The sequence below is a fragment of the Zootoca vivipara genome, chromosome 17 (assembly GCF_963506605.1).
Source record: "Zootoca vivipara chromosome 17, rZooViv1.1, whole genome shotgun sequence".
Taxonomy (NCBI): domain Eukaryota; kingdom Metazoa; phylum Chordata; class Lepidosauria; order Squamata; family Lacertidae; genus Zootoca; species Zootoca vivipara.
The window spans coordinates 16,614,232-16,630,412 of record NC_083292.1 but is presented as its reverse complement, the minus strand read 5'-3'; the positions used below and the strand labels follow the sequence as shown (position 1 = coordinate 16,630,412).

Here is a 16,181-nt window from a genome sequence, read left to right as displayed (position 1 = left end):
TGAAAAGACATGATGTCAGAGCAAGACTGTAGCCGAAACAGAATTCTACAAGATCAAAGTCTGGCAGATGTCCAGATACCGATCACAGGGAATACCGATCACAGGGAAAAAACGTCCTCAAAATACACAACCACTCCATGATGCCCCGAAGTCCTGGTCATTCCACATAGGTAGAGCACCTGCCTGGAATGCAGAAGGTCCAGATCTAATCCCTAATGGCATCTCCAGGTAGGGCTGGGAGAGACTCTCAGCCTGAAACGCTAGACCAGGGTTCCCCAAACTAAGGCCCGGGGGCCAGATGCGGCCCAATCGCCTTCTCAATCCAGCCCACGGATGGTCGAGAAATCAGTGTGTTTTTACATGAGTAGAACATGTCCTTTTCTTAAAAATGCATCTCTGGGTTATTTGTGAGGCCTGCCTGGTGTTTTTACACAAGTAGAATGTGTGTTTTTATTTAAAATGCATCTCTGGGTTATTTGTGGGGCAAAGGAATTTGTTCATTATTTTTTTTTCAAAATATTGTCCGGCCCGACACAAGGTCGGAGGGACAGTGGACTGGCCCCCTGCTGAAAAAGTTTGCTGACCCCTGCGCTAGACAGCCGCTGCTGCCAGTCAGTGTGGACAATACTGAGCTAGATCTAAGTATATGGCAGTCTCACACTTTCTTGCACCACATTCAACACACCATGGAAAGAGAGCTGACAACCAATGTGCTGTTAATGGCTAGAGTGTTGGACTGGGAGAGCAGGGTTCGAATCCCCTCTCAGTCACGAAGCTCACTGGCTGACCTTGGGCCAGTCACCATTCTTAGCCTAACCTACTTGAAGGAGCATCTCCACCCCCATCGTCCACCCCCAGACACTGAGGTCCTCCTCTGAGGGTCTTCTGGCGGTTCCCTCACTGCAAGAAGTGAGGTTACCGGGAACCAGGCCTTCTCGGTAGTGGCCCCCGCCCCATGGAACGCCCTCCCATCAGATGTCAAGGAAATAAACAACTATCTGACTTTTAGAAGACATCTGAAGGCAGACCTGTATCGGGAAGTTTTTAATGTTTGATGTTTGATTGTGTTTTTAATATTCTGCTGGGAGCCACCCAGAGTGGCTGGGGAAATCCAGCCAGATGGGAGGGATATAAATAATAACTTATGATTATGATTTCACAGGATTGTTGTGAGGATGGAATGCGGGGAGGAAAACTATATACACCACCTTGAGATCCTTAGGAGATAAAGGTGGTATATAAATGAAACAAGTAATACATAATAAATTAATAAGCATGCATGACCTTTCTCTTAAGGTCAAAACTTTGGGTGTCCCAAAACGTCCTGCTCATCACTTACGTGCTCCCAGTGGCAAGTAGCAGCTTGTTATACTCCATTTTAAACCCGTCCTTGAATACGGCTGTCTTGTTCTTGACGTCCACAGCCACCACCTGAAACAATTTCCAAAGGATCATTCAATGGAACATCTTAAGGAACATCCGAAAGTGTAATAATGTTGGATGGCAGCTAACAGATTGAGGTTGAATCCTGACAAGACAGAAGTACTGTTTGTGGGGGACAGGAGGCGGGCAGGTGTGGAAGACTCCCTGGTCCTGAATGGGGTAACTGTGCCCCTGAAGGACCAGGTGTGCAACCTGGGAGTCATTTTGGACTCACAGCTGTCCATGGAGGCACAGGTCAATTCTGTATCCAGGGCAGCTGTTTAGCAGCTCCATCTGGTACGCAGGCTGAAACCCTACCTGCCCGTGGACTGTCTCTCCAGAGTGGTGCATGCTCTAGTTATCTCTCGCTTGGACTAATGCAATGCGCTCTATGTGGGGCTACCTTTGAAGGTGACCCGGAAACTACAATTAATCCAGAATGCGGCAGCTAGACTGGTGACTGGGAGCAGCCGCCGAGACCACATAACACCGGTCTTGAAAGACCTGCATTGGCTCCCAGTACGTTTCCGAGCACAATTCAAAGTGTTGGTGCTGACCTTTAAAGCCCTAAACGGCCTCGGTCCAGTATACCTGAAGGAGCGTCTCCACCTCCATTGCTCTGCCCGGACACTGATGTCCAGTGCCGAGGGCCTTCTGGCGGTTCCCTCGCTGCGAGAAGCCAAGTTACAGGGAACCAGGCAAAGGGCCTTCTTGGTAGTGGCACCCACCCTGTGGAACGCCCTCCCACCAGATGTCAAAAAGAAAACCAACTACCAGACTTTTAGAGGACATCTGAAGGCAGCCCTCTTTAGGGAAGCTTTTAATCTTTAAGAAATTAGTGTATTTTAATATTTCTGTTGGAAGCCGCCCAGATGGGTGGGGTATAAATAATAAATTATTATTATTATTATTATTATTATTATTATTATTAAGGACCGAACTGTGCAGAAGGTCCTGGGTTCAATCCCCATCAGCATCTCTAGGGTTAGGGTTGGGAGAGTCCTCCGCCTGAAAAACCCTGGAGGGGTTGCTGCCAGCCAGTGTAAACAACACTGAGCTAGATGGAAGCAATGGTTTTACACGGTATGAGGAAGCTCCCGACGAAAGTTGATAATTCAAACTGGGAGTCTAGAATATCACTGATACAAAACTTCCACCCCTTGTACGCACACACACACACACACACCTGCATTTCTGTCAGGACCTCGATGTCATACGTACGAAAGAATTCCTTCGGTCGCAAGGCAATCTGATCGGGGTGGGAATCCATCGACTGAAACGAAAATCCATTTTTGTCCTTAGCAAAAGCAGGGGTTGCTGGTTAGGGTTAGGGTTAGGGTTAGGGTTAGGGTTAGGGTTAGGGCACTTTTGGATATTTGAATGACTGCCCACCCCCTTTGATCACTTCTCTTCCCCCCCCCCCGGCACCAGATCAGCCCCCCCCCAATAGCCCACCCCTCAAGAGACTGAAAGAAAGAACATGGGAACATGGGAACTTTTTTGTAAGGAATCTGGGCAACAGTCAGATCCAATATTACACTGGTACCTTGGTTCTCAAATTTAATCCGTTCCGGGAGTCCGCTCGACTCCCGAAACGGTTCAAAAACCAAGGCGCAGCTTCCGATTGGCTGCAGGAGCTTCCTGCACTCAAGCGGAAGCCGCGTCAGGTGTTTGGCTTCCGAAAAATGTTTGCAAACCAGAACACTCACTTCCAGGTTTGTGGTGTTCGGGAGCCAAGCCGTTCGGGAACCAAGGTGGCATTGTATTTATTCATCTGAGTCTTAAAAAGAACAGAGAGCCAGCCAATAGAGAAATGGAGCAGAGCATCAGAGGCGGTTTTATGGTGATGGAACTGGTTTAGCTGAACTGGGCACCATGCTGCAGGGGGCGCCACAACAAGGCTGCAGAATGGAGCATGAGAGGGGGATGCCAAATTTTAGCATTGCTGAAATCTGAGAGCCCAAATTCCATCACTGAGAGCATCCTTGCTCCAACTTCCTCCTTACACAGAGCTGAGGGAGGAAGTTGGAAGAGTGACATGTAGGACTTATCGACACTTCCATTTGTCCCATGATTTCAAGACACGGGTTTTTATTTTGTCTCACTGCTCTCCCCAGGAAAACCTGGGTGGAATCTAGACGCATATTTAAAAAACGCTGTGAAAATGCTTTTTAAAAAAGCATTTCGCAAAAAATATATATTGAATTTGCCATAAGCTCACCATCACCATCTAGTGTCCCTGTGAGGGACAGGGGATATCGCGAAGTCCCTCCCCTCCTGAGTTCAAGCCCGTCCCCGAGCAAAGGGGAAAGCAGGGAGAGTTCCGATTCCAGTGGGGAAGCAGGAAGTCGTGTCCGAGGCTCAGGCAAGGTAGTGGAGCCAGGGTCCCAGGTGGGACAGGAAGGGGCAAGCAAGGGGGGAAGACCCATCCCCCCAACTCCAGAATTACGCAGGAAGAGGAGGGGCAAGAGGATGGGTCTGCCAAAGCTTTTGTGTTGGAGAAAGACGCGCCAAAAGCCATTAGGAGGTTCTGAAACCGACTGACCACATCACTCCGTGTAAATAGCAATGACTTGAGCACTGTAAATACGCAGCACCAATAAAAGAATAAAATGCAGAGCTGCGTGGCGTCGTTACTCTGAAGTAGTCCACTCCGGCCACCGTGACAGCAACCTCCTAATCATTTTTGGGCTACTTTGGAGTTGCCGGGATGAGCGTGTCAGAGGCGGAGAAGTGGCGGCAGATCGCTGAGCAAGCCCAGCTAGAACTGCAGCAGCTGTCGCTGCAGGCGCAGGGAGAATTGAAGGCAGCTAAAGAGGAGACTAAGAAGGTCCAGGACGACCGGCTACAACTTGCGGAACAGGTGAGAGAGCTTCAGGAAAAAGAGCAGCAATTAAGGGCGGTGGCGGTAGACCTCCAAAACAAGCTGGATGCAGAGAAAAACAAGGCGGGAGGGGCACCCCAAGTCCAAGTGCTGCCAGGAAGGAGAGCTGGGACCCTAGTTAGCAAGTTCAATGGAGACCCGAAGGAATTTCAGGGCTTTGAGACTGAGATTGTGTATGCTCTTGAGCTGCACCACGATGAGTTCCCTGATGATGAGCACAGAGTAGCGTTTATTGTGGAGCACCTTACCGGGGCAGCCAGGGAGTGGCTAAGACCGTTAATTGCAACAAGGAATCCTTGCATGAAGAATGTCAAACTATTTCTAGAAGGTTTGAAAACGATGTATTCGTCCGATAGTCATATGGACCAGACTAAGGAGGAACTTCATAATTTACGCCAAGGAAATATGACAGTTCGCGCGTATTGGGCGAAATTCACCATGCTGGTGCACAGATTGGGGTGGGAACTGGGGTCCCCCCCAATGCAAGCGGCGTTCTACTTGGGGTTGCATGAGGAGGTGAAGGATGAGCTCTCGAGAGGTCCAAAGCCCAGTAATATGGATCAGCTGAGCAAAGCGGCTCTGGCGGTGGGGGTGAGACAGGAATCCCGGTGGAGCGACAAGCAAGCAACGCGCGCAAAGCGGGCTTGGTTCCCACGGTCGCAGGAGAAGCCACTCCCCCAACAGCCCTTTCAAGCCACGCCTGGGGCCAGTCAGGACCAGGAACCCATGCAGATTGATAGCGCGCGCGCGCGGGCTTTTCAAACCCCAGCGGCGCCAAGACGCAAGGAGGGAAGGGGTGGGAATTGCTTTCTCTGCAACTCCCCCCAGCATCTCGTCAGAGACTGCCCACATCGCAGGGAGTGGCAAGGAAAGGCGGGAACGGTTGTGCCCTCCCCCACTGAAGCAGCACCACAGCAGGGAAACGGGAAAGCCTGGCTGCAGGAGACAAGGGGCGGCAGCCAGGCACAGTCAGCAGACAACAGCCCCAGCCCACCCACCCGCACAGAGAGGAGCAGAGCCAGCCCACCCCTCCCAGAGCAGGAGTGGTTCTAGAAGTGACGCTCACGCTTCCAAATGGCTATCCCCTGACAGTCCTCGCCCTAATTGACAGTGGGGCGTCAGCGAACTTCTTCTCGAGAAACTTTGCAGAAGAGCACCAGATCCAGCTTCTGCAGCTGGATTTTCCTCTGCACGTGGCAACCATTGACGGCAGAGAGCTGCTGGGAGGGGCCATCACTCATCAAACCCCCCCCATGAGAATGACGGTGGGGAGGCACTCAGAGACACTGGCATTCAACGTCACCACCATCTCAGACCCCCCCATCGTCTTGGGCATGAGCTGGCTGGCGCGCCACGACCCCTCCATCAGTTGGCACCAGAGATGCATCACTTTTGGATCGGACTTTTGCCTGGAACATTGCATGCAGCACCAACCAGGGGAGGGGCCTCCGATAGCCACGGTGGCCACCATGCACGTCAAAGGGGGTGAGGCGATACCCAAGCCGTACTGGGACCTGCAGGAGGTCTTCAGCGAAGCGGAGTCCGACCACCTACCCCCGCACAGGCCTTTTGACTGCCAGATCAACCTGGTGCCAGGGGCAACTATACCCCCAGCCAAGCTGTACGCCATGTCAGACCAGGAACTGGAGGATCTGCGCGCTTTCATCGACAAGAACCTCAAGCGGGGGTTCATCAGAGAAAGCAAGGCAGCAGGGGGCAGCCCAGTCTTCTGGGTGGACAAGAAAGACACGCAACAGCGCCGTCTTGTGGTGGATTTTAGACGGCTGAATTCGGTGACAGAGCCAGTGGCTTTCCCCATGCCCAGAGTGGATGATCTCCTGACAGCGGCACGCAGGGGTAAGATTTTCACCAAGCTAGACCTGAGGGGGGCGTACAACTTAATCAGGATCCGGGAAGGCGATGAATGGAAAACCACGATGTTCACGCCTCTGGGCTCTTTTGAATATCTGGTGATGCCCTTCGGTTTGCAAGGGGGCTCAGCATGCTTCCAGGCCTTCATGCACCACGTCCTGGGGTCCCTCCTCTTCAGGAAATGCTTGGTCTTTCTGGATGACATCCTTATTTATTCCAACGACCCAGTGCAGCACGTGAAGGACGTCAGGGAGGTGTTACAGCGCCTGAAGGAGAACCACCTGTATGTGAAGCTGGAGAAGTGCAAGTTTCACACCAAGGAGGTGGACTTCCTGGGCTACAAGCTGTCAGACAAGGGGCTAGCGATGGACAAGGACAAGGTGCAGGCCATCCTGGACTGGCACAGCCCCAGGACGCGCAAAGATGCCCAACGCCTACTAGGCTTCGCCAACTTCTACAGGAAGTTCATCAAGAACTTCTCTCGAGTTACGGCTCCCATCACTGACTGCCTGAGAGGCAAGCAGAAGTTCCGGTGGACACCAGAGGCGCAAGCAGCGTTCGAAAGCCTCAAGAGGGTGTTCGCCTCAGACCAGAACCTGTTCCACGTGGTTCAGGACGCGCCCCTACGCATTGAGACAGATGCCTCTGATAAAGCTGTGGGCGCCATTTTGTTGCAACTGGACGCCAACAGAGAGTGGAGACCCTGTGCCTTCTTCTCCAGGAAGCTGACCCAGCCAGAGCGGAACTACACAGTTTTTGATCGGGAACTTCTGGCGATCCACGCGGCGTTCCAGCACTGGAGACACTTCCTGGTGGGCGCCAAGCACCCCATCCAGGTGTGCACAGACCACAAGAACCTGGAGTTCTGGAGAACTGCCAGGGTGCTCAACCAGCGGCAGATACGGTGGGCAGAGTTCTTCTCGAACTTCAACTTCTCCATACACTACATCCCGGGAGAGCAGAACGTCAGGGCGGATGCCCTCTCCCGCAAGCCAGAGTACATGGAGGAGGAGGAGCCACCAGCCCCAAGGCACATTTTCCCCCCGTCGGCATGGTCCTGCGGAGCAGCAGTGGTGAGCGAGGCAGAACTCACAGCACTGACGGCAGCGGATGAATTTGCCAACCGCATCTTCAGAGAACTGAGAGGGGGGAGGGAGCAGGCAAAAGACTTTGCAGAACGCAGAGGGCTGCTTTTCTACAAGGGTGCACTGTACCTGCCCACCACCCAGCTCAGACGTACGGTCCTCAAACAGATGCACGACAACCCAACGGCGGGGCATTTTGGAAGGGACAAGACCACTCACCTAGTCATGAGACACTTCTGGTGGCCAGGGGTGAGGGAAGATGTTCGAGACTATGTACGGGGCTGTGACACCTGCCAGCGGGCAAAGGTGGTCAGAGCAGCGCCACCAGGGTTGCTGGAGCCCTTAGCCACGCCACACAGGCCGTGGGAAGTGGTGTCCATGGACTTCATCACAGATCTGCCTTCTTCCCGGGGTAAGACCGCAGTGTTGGTGGTGGTGGACCTCATGTCCAAAATGTGCCACTTTATACCGTGTGCCAGGGCAGTCTCTGCAGAAGAGACAGCCAAACTGTTTGTTGATCACGTTTTCAGACTGCATGGATTACCTTTAAGGGTTATTTCGGATCGTGGCCGCCAATTTGTTTCCAGGTTCTGGCGGCGGCTCATGAACCTCCTGCAGGTGGAGGTCAGCTTGTCGACGGCTAGACACCCGCAGACCAACGGACAAGCGGAGAGGGTCAACGCCATTCTGCAGCAGTACCTGAGATGCTACGTCAGCCAGAGGCAAACGGACTGGGTGGATCGCCTGCCACTAGCAGAATTTGCCTACAACAATGCAGTGCACGTCTCCACAGGGGTGTCGCCCTTTAAGGCCAATTACGGGCGCGACCTCAGATCTTTCCCAGAGAGGGAGGGGGAGGAGGAGGAGGAGGGCCCACAGGCTGAGGATTGGGCAGAGGAACTGGAGACGGTGCACCAGCAGCTCAGAGAACACTTGGAGAGGGCCAAGGAAGCGTACAAAAAGGGGGCAGATCGCCACAGGCGACTAGGGGAGGTCATCAGGGTGGGGGACAAGGTGTGGTTGTCCTCGGAGGGCCTTCCCACCAGAGGGAGGTGCAAAAAGCTGGCACCCAAAAGGCTGGGCCCCTTCACGGTCACGCAACAGGTCAACCCGGTGGCATACAGGCTGGCACTGCCAGAGGACATGAGGGTGCATCCAGTGTTTCATAGATCGCTGCTGTCGCCGTACAGGGAAAGCAGCAGGCTCCGAGACAGCGAACAAACCCCCGAGGGAGGGGGGGAGAGGGAAGGCAGGGAGCAACTCAATGAGGCCACGGCCATCCTGGATTCAAGGTGGGGGGTGGGGGGACTGGAGTACCTCATGGCATGGGAGGATGCTCCACCGTCCCAGAATGAATGGGTCCCAGCCACGCAGATACAGGAGGAATTCTTGGTGGAAGAATTTCACGCCCTCTTTCCCCACAGACCCAAGCCCTGGCACATGGAAAGGGAGGGGGAGGAGGAGGAGGCACGGGAGAGCAGCTCACCATGGCGCTGGGAAGCGGAGTTTGAGGAACCAGAGGATGAGGTATGGGTGTCACCGAGATCCACCCAGTCAGAGGAAGGAGCAGATTGGCAGAACGTTTTTACCCCCACCAGCTCTGACGCCACGGACTTTTTGGGATTCCCGTCCTCCCAGGCGGAAGGGGGGGGCTCGCAGGACTGGGGGGAGGTATTCACACCAACGGGCTCGGAGAGCACTGAGTTCTTAGGCTTCCAGTCGTCACCGACACATGGGGGGGGCCTGGGGAGGGGTGAAGGAGAGCTTGGGAGGGGGGTGGATGTGAGGGACAGGGGATATCGCGAAGTCCCTCCCCTCCTGAGTTCAAGCCCGTCCCCGAGCAAAGGGGAAAGCAGGGAGAGTTCCGATTCCAGTGGGGAAGCAGGAAGTCGTGTCCGAGGCTCAGGCAAGGTAGTGGAGCCAGGGTCCCAGGTGGGACAGGAAGGGGCAAGCAAGGGGGGAAGACCCATCCCCCCAACTCCAGAATTACGCAGGAAGAGGAGGGGCAAGAGGATGGGTCTGCCAAAGCTTTTGTGTTGGAGAAAGACGCGCCAAAAGCCATTAGGAGGTTCTGAAACCGACTGACCACATCACTCCGTGTAAATAGCAATGACTTGAGCACTGTAAATACGCAGCACCAATAAAAGAATAAAATGCAGAGCTGCGTGGCGTCGTTACTCTGAAGTAGTCCACTCCGGCCACCGTGACAGTCCCATTTGTGTAATGTACTTAAAACTCACTTAAAATGTTATACAGTGGTACCTCGGGTTAAGGACTTAATTCGTTCTGGAGGTCCGTTCTTAACCTGAGGTACCAATTTAGCTAATGGGGCCTCCCGCTGCTGCCGCACGATTTCTGTTCTTATCCTGAAGCAAAGTTCTTAACCCGAGGTACTATTTCTGGGTTAGCGGAGTGTGTAACCTGTTGTTGTTGTTGTTGTTGTTTAGTCGTTTAGTCGTGTCCGACTCTTCGTGACCCCATGGACCATAGCACACCAGGCACTCCTGTCTTCCACTGCCTCCCGCAGTTTGGTCAGACTCATGTTCGTAGCTTCGAGAACACTGTCCAACCATCTCGTCCTCTGTCGTCCCCTTCTCCTTGTGCCCTCCATCTTTCCCAACATCAAGGTCTTTTCCAAGGATTCTTCTCTTCTCATGAGGTGGCCAAAGTACTGGAGCCTCAGCTTCAGGATCTGTCCTTCCAGTGAGCACTCAGGGCTGATTTCCTTCAGAATGGATAGGTTTGATCTTCTTGCAGTCCATGGGACTCTCAAGAGTCTCCTCCAGCACCATAATTCAAAAGCATCAATTCTTCAGCGATCAGCCTTCTTTATGGTCCAGGCAGCTCTCACTTCCATACATCACTACTGGGAAGTGTAACCTGAAGCTTCTGTAAACTGAAGCGCCTGTAACCACAGGTACCACTGTATTCGCAGCTGCATAGCTGAGTCCCTTCTGTTTTGTGCTGAATCAGAGCAAACGTCCACCTGCAGAAAACCCGATTTATGTTTGTTCCGATTCAGCAGTAAACAATAGAGTTTTCCCAGGAAAAGCAGCAGGATGAATGGAGAAGCTTTCAGACCCGTGCCTGCAAATCACAGGACAAATGTCCCATTTCTTCCTTCACCTCTTTGTATTTCGATATCATCTTCTTCTAGGCCTGTAACTCAAGATAACACCTCCTGCATCTGCTGAAGAGGACTGTAGTCTACAAGAGCTTATGCCAGTGGTAGCCAATGCGGGGATTTCCAGATACTGCTGGACAACAACTCCCATCATCCCTGACCATCGGCCATGCTGGCTGATGGGATTTGTAGTCCGACAATTTCTAGATGGCACCAAGTTAGCTCTTCCTCGATTAGGATTTGCCCTAATCGATGCAAGGAGAACGAAGTGGAGAATACCAACCTTGCTTAGTTTGGGTCTGTCATAGGGCAAGTTCCTGTCCATCGTGCACATCACAATCCTATCCGAAAAGCCTTCTTGCCGTAACGTCTCCGCACACATCAGTCCTGCGGGGCCTGTGAAAGAAGTATATTTGTTCATGTATTATTATTATTATTATTATTATTATTATTATTATTATTATTATTCCCATTTTTCTCCAAAGAGATCAAGGTGTTGTATGTGGGTCTCCCCTTCTCATTTTTATTCCTCACAACAACCCTACGAGGTTCATTAGGCAGTGACTGGTCCCTGGTTACACCCAGTGAGTTTCATTAGCTGAGTGGCGGCATTCGAACCCTGGTCTCCCAGGTCCAAGCCTGACACTCTAACAATGAAATAAAATAAATAAATTGTATATTTTAATTTAGAATGCCTTGATGCTATTGTGTACAGGCAACAGCCAATTGATGCGCGTCCGATGGATGTGTGCATGGCGCCGAACCCGGAAGTCACCCCAAAACATGGCTAAAACATCCCTAAAATGTCATTAAAATGGTGGGATGGGGGTGGAGCGGGGTAATACGCTTTATGCAGGTCCCACTGACATGCGTGGGGGTCCAGAACGTTTCCCCTGTACAAAACGAGGATCGTCTGTATTTTAATTATGGATTAAATGTATAGTTGCAAACCATTTTGCAACGTAAGCGGTATATAAAATAAAATAATGAGAACAACAGCAACAACAATAATGGCAAAATTCACATCTAATGCGCCGCCCAGTTTTGCCTCTGGCCCCGCCCACCACTGACTTCTGGCCCTGAGAAGGTTTCCCAGTAGCCAATGTGGCCCTCCAGCTGGAAAAGGTCCACACACCCCTGCAGTACAGCAACTGACCTGAAGGGGGTGCCATCTCTTCAGTGAAGCCACCCCTCACCCAACACTCCCCCCCCTGCTGCTTCTGCAGCCCACTCTGCCTCACAGTACCTGCCCCGATGATGAGTACGTTTGTGCTGCTGATGTTATAGTTGCTGAGAGAGATGCATTTGGCCATCATCTTAGTCCGCCTCTGGGTCTGAAGAGCCTGAAGCGGGGCCATTAAGAAGACTGCATCAAATGGCAATGAAAGCATTTAGACTTCTGTGATTCCCCCCTCCCCATTGCAGGGGGTTGGACTAGATGACCCACGAGGTCCCTTCCAAATCTACAGTTCTGCAATTCCTCTGCCAACTCACACCCACACTGTTTTTGTTCAGGAGAAGCATCCCCGATAAAGCTTTGGCTTTGGGCGGTGCTCTGTACAGTACTGGCACGACCCATTTGTTCTTACTTAGCAGCAAGTTCCATTGGACGACTCAGTGGGATTTACTTCTGAGTAAAGAGGCTTAGGCACATGCGGTAAGGTTTCACCTTACAGGGATCTCAACGGTCATCTCACCTGTTTGCTTGCTCTGATGTACACTTTCTCCTTCTCGATTTTCACCTGGGAATATAAATCGATTTCCTCTTTTTAAAAATGGTTTTATAATCAAAGTTTATCATATTTGTTTTGATTATTTATTTGTTTTTATCAGCACCCTGAGATGTTAGGACGAAGGGCGGTAGAATAAGAATAAGAATCAGGATAAGAATAAGAATAAGAGAATGAGATTCAGAAAGACTGGCAAAATGCCTCACACACATTGCCCCACCAAAAGCAATTCACACCTGCAAACTGTTACAGTATATAAAAGTGCTCTGAAGAAAGTGAACAGAACAGTGTATATAAGTTGAGGAGAATGAAAAAAAAGTGGTTTTGTCTTACTTCTATGTAGCAGAGAGACATTCAACCTAACATACAGAGGAGAAACTCCCTCAGTGCCACATAGCCAATCAGAGTGTTACCTCAGGGAACATCACGCCACTCTGCTAAACAACATCACCACCACCCCCTCTCCCTGTTGGCTGACTGACTTCAACGCTAACAGAGTTAACCCTTGAGTTGCAGACAGTATGATCTCTACTGCGGCACCTTGGACACCAAACTCAGTTTGCACAGAGCAGACTCACCAGTAAAGAATCCTTCTACCCTTTCTGGGACAAAGGGAGATCACTGAAGGCATTTTGCCCCCTGGGGCAGATGCTGGAGATTGTGATTACCCTGCTGTGCCTTTCTCAAAGCAGTGCAGTTGCTTAACCCTGGAGGTCTTACCTGAAATTTCGGCAAGCTGTCCAAGCCTGGATAGTCTTCAATGTCACCTGTGCCGATGTTAAAGCAAGCCCCGTGCCAGGGACAGCGTATCCGTCCTTTGGACAAAACCCCTGCAGGAAGGAGGTGAGGAACACAAGTCAAAATGAGTCTACATGGGAACATAGGAAGCTGTCATTGGTCCATCTTCTTCAGTGTTGTCTACACTGACTGGTAGCAGCTCTCCGGGGTTTCTGGCAGGGGACATTCCCAGCCCTATGGAACTGGAACTGTTGGAGGTGCCACAGAACACCCACAGTTGTAAGAACCCTATATTTTAGTGTGGCAGCATCTCCCTGCTTACTGATATCAAGCCGGTGCCTTCACAATACTCTTTTCAGCCACCCATCCAAGCCTTCAACAGCTGTTGCCCAAACACTTTCAAGCACGTCTTGAGGGCTAGAAACTTGCATGTTTCTTTTTAAAAATGAAAGCCAGGATTCTGCATTCTGCAACCAAGTCACCTTTCCCAGCACTCCAGTGACAGAATTGCAGAAAGCACAAGGACTCCCCAAGTCTGCAGTTCTATAAAAAGCTTTTTTTTAATGAACAAGTGTTATTTTCATAATAGGGCAAACTGACCTTTCACCAACGGAGCACCATAGTGAGGACATTTGTGGCCCATGGCATAGAACTCCCCGTTTTCTTTGACCAGAAGTGCTTTCCCACAGCCTAGATCCACCTCTCGCATCCTAGATAGGCAGAATTAAAACAGCGTCAATATTTTCTCAAAGGAAACCTGAGTTTTACATGTGCACGATTAACAGGGAGACTAGCAAAGTCAAGGATGTTCGGCTGAGAATGAGAGTCATGTGGAGCCCTTCTGTGACTAAGCAATGGAGCCAGGAGCCAGGAAGGCCCACAGTTCAAATCACGCCTCAAATCTTTTGAGATGGCTTCAGACTTCTCTCTTTCAGTCTCACATTTATCACAGTAATCTACATTTTCCTTTTGCCCCACACTTTCTAGGCACAAGTCTGCACTTTCCTGGTCCATATCCAAGGACTTTTTCTTTCTTACAGCCTGCCACTTTCCCCAGGAAAACTCAATCTTTACTGCTGAATCAGAGCAAATGGCAATTTGGGTTTTCCAGGGATTGCTGTTTGTTCCGATTTAGCAGTAAAGAACAGGTTTTTGCGAGGGCAAAAAAAGAAAGTGCTTAGACACAGACCTGGAAAGCCCAGACCTGTGCCTAGAAATGTGAAGACAGGATAATCCCTCAGTCTCCTGATCTGCAGAATGGGACTATAAATACTGATCTATCTTCAAGCGAGAAATTGCATGTAAACCACCTAAGCTGGAGATATCACCAAAACAAAGAGAAGGAAAAAGAAAAGAAGGAGAAGAGAAAGAAGAAGCTGATTTAAATGAAAATCACACGAGCTTACTTGCAAATAAGGAGGGACAGGTGGTATGTAACATGGACCCTCCAAGTGTTTACAGATTTACAAATGCTGTCCCAGTTTCTGAACTGATCCTGAAATGCCCTACTTTTCCTTAGGATGCCCCTATTTTCATCAAAGAAATGTTGGAGGGTATGGAGTTATGCAACCCTCGAACCAAGGAGATAAGTAACTATACAATCTTTAGATGACATCTGAAGGCAGCCCTGTATAGGGAAGTTTCTTAATGTTTTATTATGTTTTATATATATACTGTGTGTATATATATTTATATATGTATGTTATATATATATATATATATATATATATATAAAGCTGCTCAGAGTAGCTGCAGCAACCCAGTCAAATGGGTGGGGTATAATCATAACCATAATCATCATTTTATTATTTATACCCCGCCCATCCAACAGGATTGCACCAGCCACTCTGGGCGGCTTCCAGCAAAGACACAGAAAAATAAATGCTAGGGTTGCCAGACTCAATAGTGGACACAGGGCCGTCTTAAGCATGTCTGGCGCCCTGGCGCCGTGGTGCAAAGATCCCTCCGGCGCCCCCCCGCCCCGTTTCTCAGCACGGCTGTCTAGCGGTCACGGCGCCCCCCAGTGGCCCGGCACCCTGGCACATTGCACATTGCGCCACCCAGCCTTGCCTTAGGGCTGGCCCTGAGTGGACTGGACTTCTGTGCCTTTAATTGCCCTGCTCTCTTTTGAGTCTGGAAATGTTAAAGAGAAACTAGCAGACCCTCTGTTTAATTTCCAAGCAAACGGTCTGCTGGTTTCTCTTTAAGGTTTCCAGACTCAAAAGAGAGCAGGGCAATTAAAGGCACAGAAGTCCTGTCCACTATTGAGTCTGGCAACCTGAATAAATGCACCTCATAGAAATAGTGTCAGGAATTATGCAAAGAATTAACCCGCACCAGGAAGGGGGGGGCAGGAAACCCTGCTACAATTCAAGACAAAAAACCGCAAAGTGTGTGTAATTTCATTATGACAACACAGACAAATGGTAAAAAAAAAAAAAACCCCTACGACTTATTTTTTGAAGGAAGTCTGGAATAAAAACCCACACAGGTAGCTCTGAATACCCAGGGAAGCACTGGGGTTTGGGCTTATCAAACACCAGTGCCTCACATCAGATAGCAAACCAGTTTTGAAGACGAGAGGACTTTCAAAATGCAGGTGGTGACACGGGACAGGAATCTGTTGGCTAAGTTAAAAAAAACAAAAACCCCACTGGACGTTCTAGGTCCAAATTTAAGCAAACAACAACTAGATTGAAGGATTTTGCAGAGATAGAAATATTGGTAATGTCCTGATTTAATAATAATAATAATAATAATAATAATAATAATAATAATATTTATACCCCACTCATCTGGCTGGGTTGCAATTTAGAAGGGTATTACTATTATCGTTGCTGCTGTTGAACAGGATTTCCCTATCTTTATCAGTATGAAGTGTATGGTAACAGTCGCAATGTGCCTAAGATACTCACTGTCCATTGTCGAGGTCCTTCACATAACAAACAGAGGCTTCAACCACGTCCTTCAGGTTCCGGTAAGGGTTGATTGCGACCGGGTATTCCTCCAGCTGGAAATGGCGAGAAGTACCATTGGCTTTGTAGATGATGGGGCTAGCTTTCCCGTTGGGCGACATCTCCTCCTTGGCTCTCTCCTTCTCTGGCAGGACCACTTCGATTTTCACTTCAACTGCGGAAGCAAAGAGAAACCCTCTCTCCGTTATACATCGTGGTCAAATGTCCCTCCCAGCACTGGGCTCTGCCCATTGGTAGGTCATCTTTTTGAAGCTCAAAGATATTGCATGCAGAAAGTCCCAGGTACACATTCCCTGACGTCTCCAGGTATGGCTTGGGAAAAAGACTCCCTACCTGAAACCCTGGAAAGTT

At 50.2% G+C, this 16,181-nt stretch overlaps 1 protein-coding gene across 4 annotated transcripts in view; it reads right to left on the bottom strand.

Moving 5' to 3' along the window:
* The window catches only part of AIFM3 (apoptosis inducing factor mitochondria associated 3), a 55,005-nt gene that overhangs the window by 13,893 nt on the left and 24,931 nt on the right, over positions 1-16,181 (bottom strand). For all 4 annotated transcript variants that reach the window (XM_060269414.1, XM_060269413.1, XM_060269415.1 and 1 more), the window contains 8 exons: positions 15,771-15,984; positions 13,456-13,565; positions 12,838-12,947; positions 12,085-12,129; positions 11,634-11,730; positions 10,671-10,783; positions 2,609-2,695; positions 1,340-1,431 (listed from right to left, as the gene is read on the bottom strand). In XM_060269414.1, coding sequence (XP_060125397.1) covers positions 1,340-1,431; positions 2,609-2,695; positions 10,671-10,783; positions 11,634-11,730; positions 12,085-12,129; positions 12,838-12,947; positions 13,456-13,565; positions 15,771-15,984 — 868 coding nt within the window. The remainder of the gene's footprint in view (positions 1-1,339; positions 1,432-2,608; positions 2,696-10,670; positions 10,784-11,633; positions 11,731-12,084; positions 12,130-12,837; positions 12,948-13,455; positions 13,566-15,770; positions 15,985-16,181) is intronic.